This window comes from Zonotrichia leucophrys, chromosome 4 (genome assembly GCF_028769735.1).
Source record: "Zonotrichia leucophrys gambelii isolate GWCS_2022_RI chromosome 4, RI_Zleu_2.0, whole genome shotgun sequence".
Taxonomy (NCBI): Eukaryota; Metazoa; Chordata; class Aves; order Passeriformes; family Passerellidae; genus Zonotrichia; species Zonotrichia leucophrys.
In genome coordinates, this window is record NC_088173.1 from 7,316,115 (window position 1) to 7,334,241 (window position 18,127).

The 18,127-nt window shown below is 43.4% G+C and overlaps 1 protein-coding gene across 1 annotated transcript in view; it reads right to left on the reverse strand.

Annotated features, from left to right (window-relative positions):
* The window catches only part of CORIN (corin, serine peptidase), a 116,015-nt gene extending 100,940 nt beyond the window's left edge, over positions 1-15,075 (reverse strand). Inside the window, exon 1 of the mRNA XM_064710351.1 lies at positions 14,999-15,075. Coding sequence (XP_064566421.1) covers positions 14,999-15,073 — 75 coding nt within the window. The 5' untranslated portion in view covers positions 15,074-15,075. The remainder of the gene's footprint in view (positions 1-14,998) is intronic.
* Between the last annotated feature and the right edge of the window lie 3,052 nt (positions 15,076-18,127).

Consider the following 18,127-nt stretch of genomic DNA (forward strand, 5'->3'; position numbering starts at 1 on the left):
GAACAAAGAGTGTCTGTTGAAACAGTGTGAGTGAGATGACAAGGTCTGTAATCTGGTCCTCATCTTCCACAACACAAAAAATATAAACAATATTGCAGAGAGTTAATTGGTTGTCAGAATTATTTTCTCTTAATCAGCAGCTTATTCAGAAGTAGTAAATGTTTCAAACTAAGACTTCAGGATATCTCAGCTTAATTAATGCCCTTGTCCACAAGTGACATCTAAAACATTCAGTCACAGATAAAGTTAAGGATTTAGGTGAATATTAGGAACTTCAATCCTGTAACATTCAGACAATAGCTGTTTGACTTCCTGCAGTCCACATTTGTCTACCTTGTCCTATTAAAGTCTTCAGTGTCTGCCTGACATTTTGCTTCTGGTAATGCTGGAATCCAGCAGCTTTAGCTGCTGTACTCATAGCAGGCTTCCCTGAATTCCCCAGTCTGGGTTCCTACAGCCTTTATTAGGCCCCCTTGCGAGTTCTGAGCACAGGTAACAGAGGAATAACACAACTCTGCTAGGAACTCAGATCTCCCAAAACTCTGCCATAATTACTTCCGAAAGCACAGACAACGATGCAGTAGACGCAGTGCTCCCACAGGAAAGGGGGCAATTGAGTTCAATACCTATTTTGCCTGAAGCAGTTAAAAAATGAGATCTACAACTGAGCAGACTATCACAACCACATGAACACAGACTCCTCTTGAATCACAGCATGCCATGCCTTGAAATTATGATATTGTATAAAAAAGAACCTGGTTCTTCTGGGCCAGACAAGGAGCAGAACCAACACTACACAGCTCAGTGATCAAGGCACTCAGGAGCTGATTCTTAGTTTCTTCAAGACAAACAAATTTTAGATCCATCTCAGTTTCCTAAAGAAATTACTCCCAACCAAGATGCACTTCTTGCAAGTCCCAAGCATAAATGTCCAACTCTATCCAGTGTAATACGAAGTAAATTCTGACCTGTGACTCCACAAATAGTTTGTCTTAGGAGTAAAAACTCAGCAAGAAAGAACAAAATTTTTGTTCTCAAATATCTGAAAAAACATTCAGAAATAGTATCCATCATCACTTTTTGACTATTTTTGTTAAGAGGGGATGACATTGATTATTCTGGAGGCACATGAGTTCTTAATAATCTCAAGCACAAGTGTTTAACTGAGAGCAGTTATCACCATTGTCATACATAAACCTTAGAGTCAACTAGCAGAAACATTAAATGTGTGCCAATTAAAACAGTGATCCTGTGTTTGTGTGAGAAATGTTTTCTAAAGTCTACTAGTGTTGTAAATACTACGTACTTTACATAAATGTTCAAGACTAAATGAGAACATCAAACATTTTTTTTCTTGTCTGCTCCTGAAAGCAATAAATCTCAATCTTTGTATTGACAACTCACTGCCACAGATTTTAAAATGGGCTGTTGTATCCAAATTTACTTTCAATGTCTGCTCAAGACAAGAATGCTGTATTGTTAAAGGCATGCTTCTTTAAGCACCATGAATTGCATGTTCTGTAGAACTGCAAAGTAAATATTTATAGGCAACTAAACAATATGTTGTATTTTTCCCTTCTACAGGAAAAGACCTCATGAAAAACAATACACCTGTTTCAATCATCATCAGTCACTATGCAAACATAAATTATTTTTTCCAGTTTCCCAATATTACCATTTTCCATCACTTGAACATCTACATTAGGTTTTTTCTGTCAATTTCTCTGATGAATATGAACTAAAACTAGAGATAGTGTTGCTGTTTCCTATATCAACAATGAGAATTTAATAAAGTGTCCTATAGATAAATATGAATGACATGAACACCTACTGTTTGTATATTCCCTGACAGTATTTCTTTTTCTCTTGCCACCAAATATTGCAATATGCAAAGAATACATGCAGCAGCTTGAAGTGCTCTAGTATGACAATGGTATCTGCATAAACTGCAGATGGGCTCTGTTCTCTCAGTTCTTATAAATAATGGAATAGAGGAACAAATAATAGACTAAAGACATAAATAATGGAATTGTCAGATAAAAATGGGCCTATGGAAGGAAACAGGGGTGCAAAATGCTTATTCCTTGGTTCACTTCAAGCTTCTAGGTTAGTGGCTGAGAGAAGAAACCTGTCTCCCTCAACTCTCTGTGTAGTTAACAGTTTCTCTGACTCATTCTCTAAGTATGAGGTACTGAGGTAGCTGGTAGATACTTACATATCTCCCTTTCCAAGGAAAGGACAAGAAGACTTAAAAGCAGGATCCTTGAGGGCCCACTGAAATAAATCAACCCTAAATGATGAAGATTTCAAAATGAAATAGATTTAGCCAAAAATCCATAGCACTGGACTAAAACATATTCTCAAAACTTGAAGAACAGGTACAAGCTCTCTTCCAACCACTGCTATTAGAAAACTCAATCTAAGAAATATTTTTCAGAATTAAATACTGTGTGCACTACAGTTAGGAAATATCTGTGTTTGTTTTTTAAGGCAACAAGTAATTTACTTTTAATACAAACATGCTTTGTATTTAACAAGAATATAGTCAGAAGAGAGGATACCTGAAAACATCTGATAATTTCTTCTGACAGCTAAGAGGCTTTGTCCCTAACAAAATTACATTAACCACTGCTAACTTGAGTGGCATTCTTTCAGTAATGACTGCAATAAAGGAAATAGACTAAAAATAAATTCTGAGCTAATTTCAGTGTGTATTTTTAAATTTTAAATTTTAAAATTTTAAATTTTAAAATTCTAGGTTTATCTAGGACTGCTGGATCAGACTGCTCAGTTTATTTTCTGGAAACACAGAGGGAAGAAAAAAGTAAGATGAAAAAGAGTGTGTAGTCCCATCTGACTGCAAAAAGACTAAGAATTCATTCGACCAAAATTCACAGCTTATTTTCTGCAAGACGTGGAAAGAATCTGATCTCATGGCTGTCATTTCAATAGCATGCCTGTCATATTAAAGCAGAGAAATGACAGATTACATTAAGATTTATGGGTGAAAAGCCAATGGCAGCATGCAATTTTCCTTTTAGATACTAAAAGTATCTAAGTTACTAGTCTATAAAACAGCCTGAATCATGGTATAAGCACTCGACAAAAATATCTCCTGCTGTTGTCACCACAGAACTAACAGATGTTCTCCCAATAAAGAAGTATCATTAGACGTAATTGCCTACTGTCAGTATCTTCTGTGCATGATAGCGCTCTACACAGAAATGTAGAAGACACCTCCTAGATCAGAAGCATTAGTATATCTTGAGCAAGCCATACATCTAAGCATTATTTAGTGTTTGTAATGGAGAGAAATGGGAAGTACTACCATGAAATGCAGAAAGAATGTCACAGGGCAGTGAACAGGTCACCTCATAATGCCACTGTCCTCAGAAGTCCTCATAATGCCATTGAGGAATCTGCTAACCAGCCACGCAATAATTATGTAAGATTACAAAAACTATCTGCAGCTCTTTCCATATCCTTGATACTGTTCCTCTTCTAATGTTGAAGCAGTGCTCGGTTGTCTGGTCTTGTGATTTCATCTGCTTTTATGATGCTGGTCTTAAATCTCTAGACACTGAACTGACATGACCATACCAGCCATTACAGCTTTTCCTTTGCCATTAGAGGAAGATGGTTCCCATCTGTTATGGTTACAGAGCAAAAACTGAACATTTGAAGTGTCAATGTTTAAGCACAAAACACCACATGCATATATCAATTTAACCATACTCATTCTTACAGCCTTTTCTGATCAACTCATAATACTCAAAGGCCTGGTAATGAGTAACAGAAGCTGAAAATGGCCCACATTTTTTATCAGTTCTGTCCTGTTTACATGAATACTAGGAGGCAGCAATGCACCTCCATTCGACTAGTATACTGTCAAAAAAATATAACATTATACTTCAATAGTCATTGTAACAAGTAGAAAGTGCAAGATCAATCTCCCAGAGGTACAAAGTCACATACTAAAAAGACATACAGGCAAAAATTTGCAGAATATTTCATTTTCAGGAATTAGAGAGGAATTAGAGAGCCAAATAATATATATTGGCTATATACATTGGCTATATATATTATATATATATATATGCATATATTATATATATATATATATATATATATATATATATATATTACTCTGTGTTCGTTTAAATCAGCTAATAGCCATGCTTTTTGGATTCATAATGTCTGTTGGGGTGAAGGTTTGCATGCATTCTGGTCCCTAGGTTTTTTGAGATTTTAATACCTCTCTGGTCCCTAGGCTTATTTTCCTATCCAGAAATAGCTTTAGTATTGCCCTATTATATATATATTATAAATATTATATATGAATAAAAATATTCTTTTTCAGGAATTTTGAGGAATTAGAGAGCCAAACTGAAACGGACGCTGACAAATAAATGTACTGGTAGCACGAGAAACTGGATACTAAGCAGCTTTTGTCTGCATTTACAAGCAGTACCCAAATTCTAGTGTACACAAATTGAAGAACAGTAGTGTCATAGTTATTCTAAAAGGAAATAGTGCCATTTAGAGGGGGAAAAAACTTCTCATGCAGTAAAGTAGAAAAAAAAAAAAACAACCAAACACCTTTTCATACACAAGGCAGGAAAAAAACCCCAAACAAACAACCCTTTTCATACAGCAAATCAGCAAACATGGAAAGTATGTTATCATCACAAAGTTATTTGCCAATAAAATGCACTATTTTCCTGATAGTTCAAGTTTACTGTAATCTTGTAACTTCTCCCAGGGAACTGCATATGCTCAGACAAAATACGAATTGCTCACATAATCCATTTGAAGTTCATTTTGACGATCAGACCTCCCTTCCATGAAATTAATCAATCCAAAATACAGAGTATCCCACTAAGAGAGATGTCATATAAAGCTGGGCATATCTTTCCAAAATAAGTATTTGGTTGTTGCTAGAGGCCAGATTCTTTTGCTTGAAGCATAAACATGAAAGTTTGGAGTTCTGAGCTTATTCTCATTTCATCTAGTTCTTCAGGTAAAGAATACACTGTTCTATCCTGGCAATGTAGTGGACTGTAAAGGCACTTTGAAAAACATCTATTTGATATCAAAATAAACATAAATAATTTAATAATTGGTCTCCCTAAAAATATTTTATTTAGACATCAGAAAGCTATTGACAAGCAAACTCTTCACCTTGATTCTCCATTACAGGTAATCTATGCTTAACATCTCATGCAAAAGATGGAAGTGGAAAAGAAAGGATTTCCATGGATTCCATGTGTGATATCAATAACTGGTCTCCATCTCATTGTAAATAAGAACTAGACACAAACTAGCCAACATATACAGTCAGTACAAATCTGTCTTCAAAACTTGAATTAGAAAACAGGGAAAAAAGGATATTTATCATTACTAGAGAACAGTAGTATCACTCTTATGTTGTGATCTCTTCATTTTTAAAAAGAAGTGCTGCTGAATAATGATTTTGGTTTGGCATAAATGCTAATTGTTTACACACTTCATTATATATTGTTCATATTTACAATTATTTATCATTTCACTGATGCAAAGTTAAAACTACGGTAGGGATACTTCCCACATTTACAATGGAACTTTGTTGAATTCTCAAGAATGTTCAGATTAGGAAATAGTACAGCTGATGGCAAACTTACTACATTTCTAAGTTCTCTCTTCTTTATTACTCACAGCTGGTAGCAAAGATGTGTGATGCTGCCATTCTTCATAAAATGAGCAAGGTTCAGTAAACATATGGAAGATAGTAAAGATTTTTTAACAACTGAAGTGTGTATGAAAGGCAGTAATTTTAAGGATTAGACTATGGTTAGCATTATCTGATAATTCTCAGCGCCAGAACACGAACATCCATTCAGCCCACTTGCACAAGCAGTGGGAAATTGTTCTGGGGAAAGTACTCTTTAGCTAATGCAGAATTCATGCTCCAGGGGTTCTTAGTTTTCTTTAAGTTGCTACGGCTTGCAAAAATTACTCATGGAAGTTTCCACAGCGCCGTGCTGTTTTTCTGAACACACAGAGAGACTATTCTAATGCTTTCCTGACTACCCAGATGTTCATTGCATTGAGCTAAGCACGCTGAACAGCGATGGCAAGCCTCTGGCTACACACTGCTGACAATCACAACCCAGCAAGCAGGCAGTAAGTAACACAGTACCCTCTTCAGGTTCCTGCCTAGCTGGGAATTCAATGAGCAGATGTCTGCAGAAGAGCCATTAGCATAAGAAAGGCAAATTTGAAAACCATAAAAAAAACCCCACAGAAAAATCTTAGTGGCCTACTTTCTGACAATAAAAAAAAATTGGAAAAAAAACCAAAAACATTTTGAGGGGGTGGAGGGATACTGTTAGTTGAAAACTTCCTCTTAAAAGAATCTTTCAAGCCTGGAAAACTAGAAAGGCCAAAAGGAAATCCTGCCTGTCCTGCGGCTCACATTCAGTGTATCAGCCACCCACTGCCTATGCAGAAATGCCATCAGAAGCCCCACCCCACACAAAGTAGTTACGAGCTCATAACTGGACACACTTTTTTTTCCTGTTAATGCCTCATCAGTAGGGTTTAACCCTCTGTGTAATGCACACTGCTGATTATGTAATTGCTAAGCCCATTTGAAATCAGAAGCTTTCAATTACATCAACTAGACAGAAAATTAGAATGCAAGCTAAAAAATTGCAGGAATCTTTTTAAAAGCATTTGTCTCTTTATCTTTCATGCATTTTTAATCACTTTTTCATTAAAAAAGCATAATTATTCTTCAACTATAAGCATCTACCTAGAAGAAATTAAAATTTAGAATTTGAATGTATAATGTTAACTTTACCGATTTTTTTCTGAATTATGATTTAAAAAGATACTAACCCTTGGACCAAAGATAAGGCCAACAGTAATATCAATCAAAGGAAAGGATTTGATTTAGTGTCAAAGCAAAGTCTTATCTGTACAGCATAGCTGGATTTTTATTTGACCTCCTCCAAAAGATGAAAATGGGGTTATGCGATGTCACAAAGGTTGATAACCTACTACCTAAAAAATTTAGAGGTGATTCATTCATTTTTCAGTAGGGTACCACTTTGTTCAGAAACATGTCATCTTTGAAGATTTTGCTTCAGTAAAAGAAAATAAAGAAAAGGAATAATATTTTTTGAAACTACCAGGACATTGAGACAGAAATAACTGGAGAGGTGGCTAGAGATTAAACCTATTCAATATTGCTGAACTTACAAAAGAAATGAGCCAATAGAGAAAAGATCAAGTGGGTTAACAAGGAACTTACATTGGTATATATATTTGACTAGGACTTTGATATAATAATTAAGCTTTATAGATCACATAAAGATTTATGGGATAAAAACATCCATCTAAGTCACTGAGACAATAACAATCTGATTGTTTCATCAAATAATAAAAATTCTACTGTATTTGTGGCTAGAAATATTAAATTTGTCATCTCTAGAACAGATGCCAGATTTCCTTCCATTCACATTTTCTTTGGAAAACTCCAAGAGTCATAGAATAATCCCATCTATGATAAGGAAAAAGCAAATGAAAACCATCTGGAGCCTCAAACAATCCAAACCATCTCACACCATCAACACTATTCTATATCTCTCACTTTATAGGGAAAAGGATTTGTTAACAACTTCTAAACACATTCAATCATCATTTCAGACTTCCTTTCCAGGCTTGTCTACATGTACTTCAAATTATTTACGCTAACACCCTTAAAATGGCTGAGCAGGGACAAAACAAAGCTTATAAAAAGGCATTTACTACATAATTCTGGTATGTAGTTGCTGCATATCGAAAGGCAATGTAAGAAAAATAAGAAGAAGAAAGATATCTACTTACTCTACAGTTCCTAATATTCTTTCAGATATATTTATTATCCATTTAGGCAATATTTGCAGATGCACAGAACTAGCTTTTTCAAACAATAAAGTATCTCTCAGCAACATCTGTCACTCCTGGCAAAAAAGGAAAGGATATTAAGGCAAGGTGGGCTCAGCTGTCTATGTTTCTTCCAGGAGATGTGAAAATGCAGAAGGCTGGGAAAAGCCTGAGAAACGTAGCCTGTGCTGCTTCAATAATCTCCAGGTGCCACTGGTTTCAGGACAATTTTACCACAGGCAAAATAATCCACCTAGTAAAAAAATTTGCTATTAAAAGCAGCAGCAATGGAAAACATGTCCATGTTGCTCCACTGTCCCACAGAATTCAGGAGAAAACATGACTGTGTATTACAGCTATCTGCTGGATTATTACATCCATGCAGAGTTGCAGGACTCAGAGATGTGGGATGGAAAACTCCTCAATGCTACCTACCAGAGGTTTTATTTCAAAGAGAAAGAAGACCTGGCTGCTTTCTGAAATCATTAGTGAGAGGAACAATGCAAGGAGCACATAAGCAATTTATCGCTGCTTCACTCAGAGGCAAAAACAGGGAAAAATGAGAGTCTCTTTCCTTAGGAAATGCTTCCTGAATCTTTGATGTTATCAAGAAATTTTCAATAATATTAGAGTGGCAGTATAGGTTATTTTGAAACTAGGAGTTGTTTGAGGTGATGAACAGTAATAGGAATTGCTCTGGGCAGCTACTACTACTGCTAAATCACTGCCAAGTGAAATCTCTCTCTAACATCAAACAAATCAGTTCTGAAAGATTCTAGCACATTAGTTTTTAAAACACCGGGTTCTGTAAATGGCAGAACTGAATGTTACATGTTTTAGGAAGGGAAGAAGGGAAAGACAGACTTTGACAATCACCAACCAGTCTCTAAGCAAGAGCACCATACACTGAATACTGGAATCTCCCTGAACTACAACACATGAACTGGAGTAGAAGAAATCTGATGCAGTCCTAAAAAAAAGGAAACTCTACCTTCACTCCCTTTCCCTTAAAGAACTAGCTGAAGATCAATTAAATGTTCAACATACAAAATATCTCTTTTCCAAGAAAAAGTTGGCCTTGGAATTCTGGAAGAGCAATAGCTGACAGGAGCACCTGCAGTGATGCAACCTGACAGTCTTCCTACAGACTTACAGGAGCTGTCCCCCAGGGGCAGCACCTGAACCATCACAGCACAAACCTCACCATTCAAAAGCAGCTCTGTCAGTATCTGATTTTCAGCCTCTATTCAGTTTCTACAGGTCAACGTGCTAAAAAAGTTCCTTATGCTAGAAACAACTCAAAAAAACCAGAGAACTGTAAACTGTGTGGCACCCAAATAAGCAGATGATGCAAAGGTTCCATTCTAATGACAGAAATGACGAAAAGGAACAGAATGATGGCTGGATTATTTTCATTCCTTCATGATTTAGGGATAGGGGAAGAGGGACAGGGAAGCAGAAAACCACAGAGGCAACACTGCTACTCTGGTCAGTACCCTGGCCACCACTTGTGTCCCAATTACATGGACATCCATGTAGGTGGCAAGCTGTTGGCAGTGGGGGGACTGCAAGTTTGGCCTCCTTGAGAAGAGAGCAGGAGCTGCTGTGTGCCAGATATGCCCAGCTCCACCTGGATCCACACCACAGGACACAGCTGAGCCCATCAACCAAGCTGGTGGTGCCTCCGTGAAAAAGTATTTAAGAAAGGGCACACGCACCACACAGGCAGAGAAGCAGGAAAAGAGTGAGATACAGCAGAGCAAACACCAAGGCCAGAGAAGTACATGCTCCATGGTAGAGCAAATACTCCCTAAAGGACTGCAGCCCACAGAGGATCCACACCAGAGCAGAGGATGAGTAAGAATGAAGGACTAGAAGAAATCACAGTCCTTCCCTGCACTGTTCATGGCCTCACTGAAGGGACTGAGTGCCAACTGTGGCAATAACAAGGGGGAAGGAGGGGAGTCTGAAGGGAAGCTGAGAGGCCTGGGAAGTGAGAGGTGTTTTCCTGAGGTGTTTTCAGACTTGCTTCATTTTATCTTCTTGTTTCACAATATCTGAGTCAGTCAGTATGTATTAACCAGTAATAAACTAATTTACTCCACTCAAATCTGTTTTATCCATAATGGTGATCACGAAGGGATCTCCCAGCCTATCTTGACTATGAGCTTTCTCATTCTTTCTGTTTTCTTCCCCATCCCACAGGATGGCGTAGGGAGAGAGCAAGTGGACATGTGGGATGGAAGTAAAATCTTTTAAAAAAATCTTTAAAATTTTGGCTGTGGGCCGGGGCCAGGCCACCACCACCCCTGGAGTCAGCTGTGCCCTGAAGGGCACTGAGGCCAACAACTGTGACATGGATGAACCAGCAGCATCAGACAACATTTTCTGCTGTCTGTTGCTGGCTTTAACCCCCAGATATTCAAGTTTCTCAGGTAAAACAACCAGAAATAATATATGCACAATTTATTTACAAGCACTGCTTTAAATTGTAATGTCTAGAAACCATACCCAAGGAGCATCTATCCCTTCAGGGGAGCAGCTGTATGCACAAGGTAGGCACAGGATGGAATCTAATTTAGACTTCAGAGGTAGCGACATTCTCACCTCTTTTTGAAATGAGAATCTCTTGCTTGACAGTCATCTCATTATTATTTTTACATTTAGGAAATCAACCATTTTTTGTATTTCTTTCATCTTTGCTGGTTAGAAATGCAAGCTGAAATTAAAAATGCTACTCAGAACTATCTGTTCCACAGCAAAAATGAATTATGCTTCCATCTGACAGCGACAAAAGCATTCACCACAGGGGCATTAAAACGTACACATATTTAGGAGCAGGGGGAGCTCTCAGTGCTGACGGGAGCGCCCAGGGGACAGCGGGAGCCGGGCCCGGTGCGGCCCGAGAACCGCCGGGACCTGCCGGCGGGGCTCCCCGGCAGCTCTATTTTTACTACGGTATGTTTTGCATTCAGACTTTCCACTGCAGGCGGCCCGGGTCAGGGGATCCGCTCTGCCGGGGGAATCTGACAGGTCAGCTCAGCCAGAGTTATTTATAGAGGGCGGGGGACTGAGGGAAAGGATGCGATCGGCATCGTATTCTTCTGCCGCGGGGCTGCGGACTGCGAGAGGCACCCAGGAGCAGCCCCTCCTTCGTCCCTCAGCACAGCCGGGCAAGGCCGCCACGGCCGGGAGAGCGGACAGCCCGCTGGACACGGGCACAGCCCGCTGGACACGGGGACTGCTGCCGCGAGAGCCAAAGGGACAAGGCCCAGGCACTCTTCCTTCCCTCTCTGCCCCCAGTTTAACTCCTGCAGCCTCTCGGGGAGCGAGGGCTCACTCCCTGCAGTAACAGCAAATGGAGGGGGGTTCCCAAACCCTGGCAGCCGGAGTGAGGTCCAGGACAGTTGTAGTGAAACTGCACACAAGGCAACAACTGACTGCCGAGGACCAAGAGAATTAACAATTCAGTGGCAATGAGAATAGTCAGGCTGCAGCTATCTGGATACTGTCTTCAGTCACTTCATGAGTGCGAAGACTTTTGCAAAGAGGATTTAAGCTTTCTTTCTCCCACTATGACAATCTATCACTTCACAGCAGGTTATCACCTACCCTTCTCTCCTGGCACTGGAGAACTCTGTGTATCCTGCTTGCCACTTATGAGGTCCATTTCTTTTCAGTAGGGGAAGAAACTGGGACAGATTACAAGCATCAGTATTTCAAACTGTAATCACACTGCCCCCCTCAAGCCCTGCTGCTTACTTAGCTGCTTCATCCTGAAGGCATTTAACTATCAGGAGGTGTCTGGCAGCCACATTTGAAAGGGCCTAAGCTGCATGTGCAAGTCTAAAACTGCCCTGCTGCAAGTGGCCTGACATCCGCCCCTGCCAAACCCTGGCTGACATTCAGAAACAAGACATTCATCTGGCCTTGTAAGCACTTGCTAAGGATGCCTGACACGCTGACAGGACTCTTCCCACACAATGTAGCTATAACCACCACCTTTTAAAACCTGACCACACTAGGAGATAGTGCCAGTGTATGTAACTGCCTAACAGCATGATCTGTTCAGCCTGAAAGCACATGACCTGGTACCCACGGCCTCCCAGTCCAGGTGGAATCAAATCCACAGCTCCCACTTCCTAAGGAAGTACCAGTAGTGCTTATATTGAGTCTCCAGGATTGGGATGAGCTGAATCTGCTGGGCCTCAGCACGGCAAAGATTGACAGAGCTCAAACATCCACTTAGTCACACTGAAGTGCTGTCTTCCTGCTTGTAAACAAAGGGTTTGTTTACAGTTCACCATTTGTTGGTTAGAGCAGTTGAGTGGGAGCTGCTGCATTTCTTCACCAGATCCAACAATCCCAAAATTCCCTTGGCTGTTTCACCTTCAACTGAAAGGACCATTCTCCTTCTGACAAATGAGATTTTCTGTCTAGGTGCTTATCCACCTCAGCCTCTGCACACATTCCTTGTCTGGCTGTGCGACTAATGACAAGAAATTATGTGTCTGGCAATACATGGGCTTAATACAATGCCAGGACAGTAATGTTCCTCAAGGGAGCTGAGTGCTAAGACCTAAACATGTATATCACCTTAGCAGAAAAAGAAAAATTTAAAAAAGGGCAACTCCTACATTCAAGTAAACCCACATTTTAAAATAATTACTGGCACTGTTAACAGTCCTGGCTTTGACTTGTATCTGCAGACATCATCTAATACATAATTAACAGCCAGACAATAACAGAGATATATAAAATCGTCCTGTGCACATTTTATAGAACACCTCAAATCAGGGCACATTTTCAACCATCTACCTACAATACTTTTAATATGACGGACATTCCAGTTATCTGCATACAGTTGAGTGCCAGCTAAGACGTATGGAAAGGAAGTGAATGTTTTCTTCAGTTTTTTATAGTTCCAGCTCCAAAAGACTCAGGAAAAACAGTATTTTGTCCTGATGGATTCATGAGATACTAAAAGCACAAGCAAGCTCCTCTAACATGGGAAAGCATGCTGTACTGCCTGGCTCACCACCAGGAGAGCCTTCTCAGGAGGATGAGTGCTGGTGGCTTCCTTAAAAATGCATGCTGAGTGAGGATTATATGTGGGGTTGTGGGCCAGGCTTCTCCATAGGCAGAAAGACCTGCCTGTTTGGGTACTTAATAAATGGCCTTTGAAGGAGGGAAAAAAAGTCATGAGCATTTCATTTCTAAAAGAGATTTAAACACTGTTTAGGATTCCTTTGTTCAGATGGAGGAATCCCCATCTTTCCACAGAACCTAGATGTCCAAGGTCCTCTGGGGATACCACCAGCATTTATAGGAACACAGGCAGAGTAGTTCTCTAATTTCTTGTATTACAACTTTGCTGTTTGGACTATCTCAGTGAAACATTCATTCATTCATGTGCCACAGCACCCAAGAAGCTTATAACAGAGATCTCCAACTAGAGCATCCATTACAAAAACAATCAATAGAGTTTAGTCTGCTGACTGGTCCCTCATTTAGGAACACAGGAAGGGTGTACGTACCCATATGGAAAAATCTACTACTACACTCTTACTGCTGAAAGCCAAAACTTCCCAAGAGATCCTGTGAATGCATTAAAAGCTCTAGATATTTGATTTCACTTCAGAGTTTCATAATCGCAACCAGACTGCCAGTAAATTAAGTTAATTAATTAACTGCCTCCCATGAAATGCATCCAAGGACTCTGCATTTTAAATCAAGTGCAGCAATGATACTACTGAAGTATACTGCCGTGTTTATAAACTTGTGAAACCCCCTGCTGCGGCATTTCGGCCGCGTACGATCGGTGTGACAGCGCGAGCAGCTCCGTCGCCCTCTCCGCAAGTGCCACGCATCAGGCTCAGCACTCCGGCGCGGCCCTCGCCGGTCCCTCCCGGCGGCGGAGGGCGAGGGCAGCCGGTCTCTCCCCGCGGCTCGCTCGCCGTGGGCTCCCCGCTGTAGAGCTGCGGCCCCCGCCGTGCCTGCCCCTCGGACACCGCACCCGCGCCGGGGACACCGGGCAGACACCTGCGCCCCGGCCAGCGGAGGGAAGGGCAGGCTCAGGGGACCCACCCTGCAAGCTCGCACTAGCGCAGCAGCCACCTCCTGCAGGTTCCCTCTCGCCCTCTCTTATGCAGCCTCTCCCGTAAGGGCGGCAGACTCCCTCATCCCTCCCCACAAGTGTGCTGCGAGACTGCCCACACCACACCTGCGCTATCCCCTCCGGACACCTGCAAGCACACAGGCTGGCTCTCTCTGGAATGATTAAGGGCTCCCTCTGTGACCCTGTACAGGATCACCTCCTGACGGCCAGCGGCACCATCCCGCCGGACAGCCGTGGGAGGGGGCTCGGGGTGCCTCCGCCCGACCGCAAGGTGCACCGACGCAAGGATAAAGCCAGCTCCCGCTGATGCCGGGGGGCAACTACCGCGCCGGAGTCACAGCCCAGCCCCCGATGGAGCTGCCATGACAGCCCTGACAGAGGTTAAGCATAAACTTTGCTCCTGCAAATCCTGGCCGGACCTGTTGTCGGATTCGAACAACTCTCCGCTCCTTCCAGCGGCAGAGCATTTACCGGGCACAGCAGCCCCACTGATCTTCCGCACTTGGCGGGTCGAGGGCGCCGCTCGGCTCTCCCTGAGACGCCGACAACGAGCGCTTCTTGGCTGCGGCTCACCTGCCGCCTCTGAAAGCGGCCGTCCCCGGCGCGTCCCGGCAAGTTTAGACACAGGAGCGCTCCGGGACGGCCCCATCGCGGCAGGTCACTTGTCCCCAGCCGTCCCCTAGGCCGCCCCTCCGGGGGACACGGCCCCGTTTCTGCCTTTGAGCCACGGGTCCGTTCTCGCTACAACAGCTCGGCGAGGGCTCCTCCTCCGCCTGCCCGAGCACCGCACCGCTCAGCCCGCGGCGGCAGCGCAGGCTGTGCGCCGCGCACGGGAACTGCCCCTGGGCCGGCTGCGGCCGGAGGTGTCCCCTGAGCGCGCTGCCCCCGCCCGCAGCCGCCCTCCCAGGCCCCCGGCCCGCGCTCCCCAGGCGGCCCCCCGCGAGGAGGGGAGCGCCCCGAGGTTCGCCTTACCCGGCTGGCGGACAGGACCTGCCGGTAGCGCTCCTCCTCCGCAGGCAGGGCAGGGAACTGTTGCGTGGAGAGCATGCTCTGGCTGCTGCTGACCCCTCTCCACTTTGGCCGCCCCCTCACCGTTCTCTACCTCGGTCTCTGGCAAACCGCGTCCACCCGCCTCCTGCACAGACACAGACTTGCGAGCAGGGCTTCGCATTTTGTCTGCTCTGCAGACTCCCCCTCCCCGCTCCTCCACCCAATAATAATAAACCTCCGCGAGAAAGAGCCACATCCCCACCCCTTTCGCACACAAGGCTCTACCCCTTGGGGACACGCTGAAAGACAGCCCACTTGCTAATTTCGCCCTAAAGCCATGCCCCAGGGAGGGCGGATGGAGTGGGCACAGCCTTTGCGCCCCTCCCCATCCCCCCATCCGGTAAAGGGACGCCTCGTCACGCTGCGAAGGGCTTCAGGTGGCAGGACAAGCCTGAGTCAGAGATGATGTAAGGGGCAAGAACCCGCGGGGCTCGCCCCTCGCACCCCGTTACCTTGGCTCGCCGGGGCTCCGCCGCGCCCTGGGCCCCGCGCCGCCCGGACGCGCACTTGCGGCTGAAGCGATCCGAAGCCAGCCCAGCGCACGGACCTGCGGGCGCTCTCGGCCCACCGAGTCGAGGCGCACAGTTCAGAGCGGAGGTTGGCAAGTGTGGGCCAGACTCCCGTATCCCTTCATTCATCCGCGGGTGGACTTCTCTGCGCTTTATTTTACGTTACGCTCTGGCAAAGGCTTTCCTTTCAGCCCAGGAACGGAGCGTTTGGCGCCTGCAGGGACTGCAACGCTTCCCTCTGTAGCACAGCGGCTGGCCTGTCGCAGCCCGGCTTCTAACGCTCCAAAGAGAGCTGAAAGAGGCTCTGGCACCGCAGAAGCGGAGGGGAAAGAGCTCCAGCAGGAGGAACCTCCCGGAGCCAAAGACACGTTTTCTCCAGCTCGTTCCCCGCAGGAAAGCTCCGGTCCCAGCCCCCCGGCGACAAGCCTGCCGTGCCCCGTTCCCTCCCCTGCGAGGAAGCGCTGCGCGGGAGAACAGCGGCGACCCGACGGCGTTACCCCTTGTCCCGACGCCGGTCCTGGTCCTGACCGGCCCCAATGATCCGGAGCTGGAGGGTTGTGCTGGCTGTTGCATATCTATTGAAGCAAAATTCTCAGGCCAAGAGCCAAGTGCCGTCTGAAGCTGCAAATGACAGAGCAAATGTCCTACCCTCATGAGATACCAGCTTTTAAGACCTGCATTTGATCTGTTTGTCCCCTTGCCCTGTGTTTGCATTCAAAGATGTCAAGTCTGACTGAAGCTCCAGTCTGTGCACACAACAGAGCTGACCAACACTATCCAAGAACGATAAAGTCAACAGGACAAAAGGCAAAACAATGAGTACAAAATGGGCAGAAGTGTGTGCTACCAGAATAGAAACAGTTCAGGACCCTTCCAAGAGTCACAGGGACTACTGCCGGGTTCTGAGATGACATCTGTAAACCAGAAAGACTTCCAGTTTTTCCTGTGTATGATTTAGTACTTCTGAAACGCTATCATTCTAAATGTAAATCAGAAAACTCCCAAGAAAATGTGAACCACCACCTCTCTATGAATATGGCTTCCAGCCCTGTCGGCACTCTTGACAATCAGTGAGGGTGATACCTCTCGTCACAGCGTTTATATTTGTAAATAGAAACACATTGTGTTATATATGTTTATATTTAAATAATAAACAAGATGCTTAGCATTTTTTCCCAGTTTCTTTTCCATACCTGTACTTCCATACCTTCAGATTTAGGCCCTGTTACCTTGAGTGCAAACGTTGTGGTGCAGTGTTCTCTGTGCTTCTGCAGTGCCAATGTACTTAGAGGCTTCTGCTCAAGGTAACTCAGTGCTGCACCTTTTACCTAACCAACCAAACATCTCTCCAAACCAACCTCCAGCATCTGCAGGAAAACAGTGGTGGTTTTAAAACAATTGCACCAAAAATAGGAAAAGCATGGAAAGAGAGAAATTATTTATGCAAAATAACAAATATTTTGTGCTGTAATGCAGGAATCAAACCATAATTTGTGATTAATTACAGAGATTAGATAGCCCTGTCAAAAATTCTAACAACAGTAAATGACAATGTGTATCTAAGAGGTGCAGTACATGACTCAGACTGCAAAGCCAGCTTGGCCTTGGCTGAGGATGGCTTCAGCTGGAGAACTGTGAATTCCAAACCCCAAGTCAGTCTTGACTCCTAATCTCAAACTATTTCCTCCAACAGGAGTGCCACTGAAACTGGAGTTTCACAAGATTCAGTAGCATACAAAGAAAGCCTGAGTTCTGGTTTTGTTGGTGATTTTATGGAAATCATTGCATGAGCAACATACAGCATATATAAAGCTTGGTTGAATGAAGCCACAGTTCCCTCAGAGCATGACTTATTTCTACACAGCTGCTGTTTAGCCTACCTTACAGCTGAGTTTGATGTATCACCAGTCATATTCATACACTATGCACAGCACAGAATTGCTTTCTGGTAGCACAGCATGTAGACATCGTAATGCAGTGTTCAAATAAGTAACATCTAACCATCTTTCCATCTTTGTGGAAAGAAGTGTATCTCACTATCTTATAATTAATTTGACTTAATTTGATTTTTTTCCTTAATTTTTACCTTGCATTTCTTTTCCTAGGAAATTCAAGACACTACAGGTTCTTAATTTTATAATTCTCTAAAGCAACCGACTAATTTACTTGAATAAGAGCAGACAGGAATACAAATATAATAATGAAGAAAGGGAGCAATTGAAATGCTCATAGATAACAACTGGTAACAGTATGCAACCCAAGCAGAAGAGGGATATCGAAACTAAATGAAAATGAGAACAGGGCCACACATGAACCTGTTTGTGTGTGTCCAAACAAGAATGCTCCAACCTAAAGCACCCACATCAAGCTTTCACTGCCTGGCACTGGAACACACTTCAGACCAAGCATCTCTGTGCTCTAACCTCACAACACACGAGCTCATCACCCAGAGACAGTTGGCACAGGGCAGATACATTTTGGAGCCTGAATTACTACTGAGATGACAAACTCAGAGTTCACTGCTTTAAAGCCACAATTATAC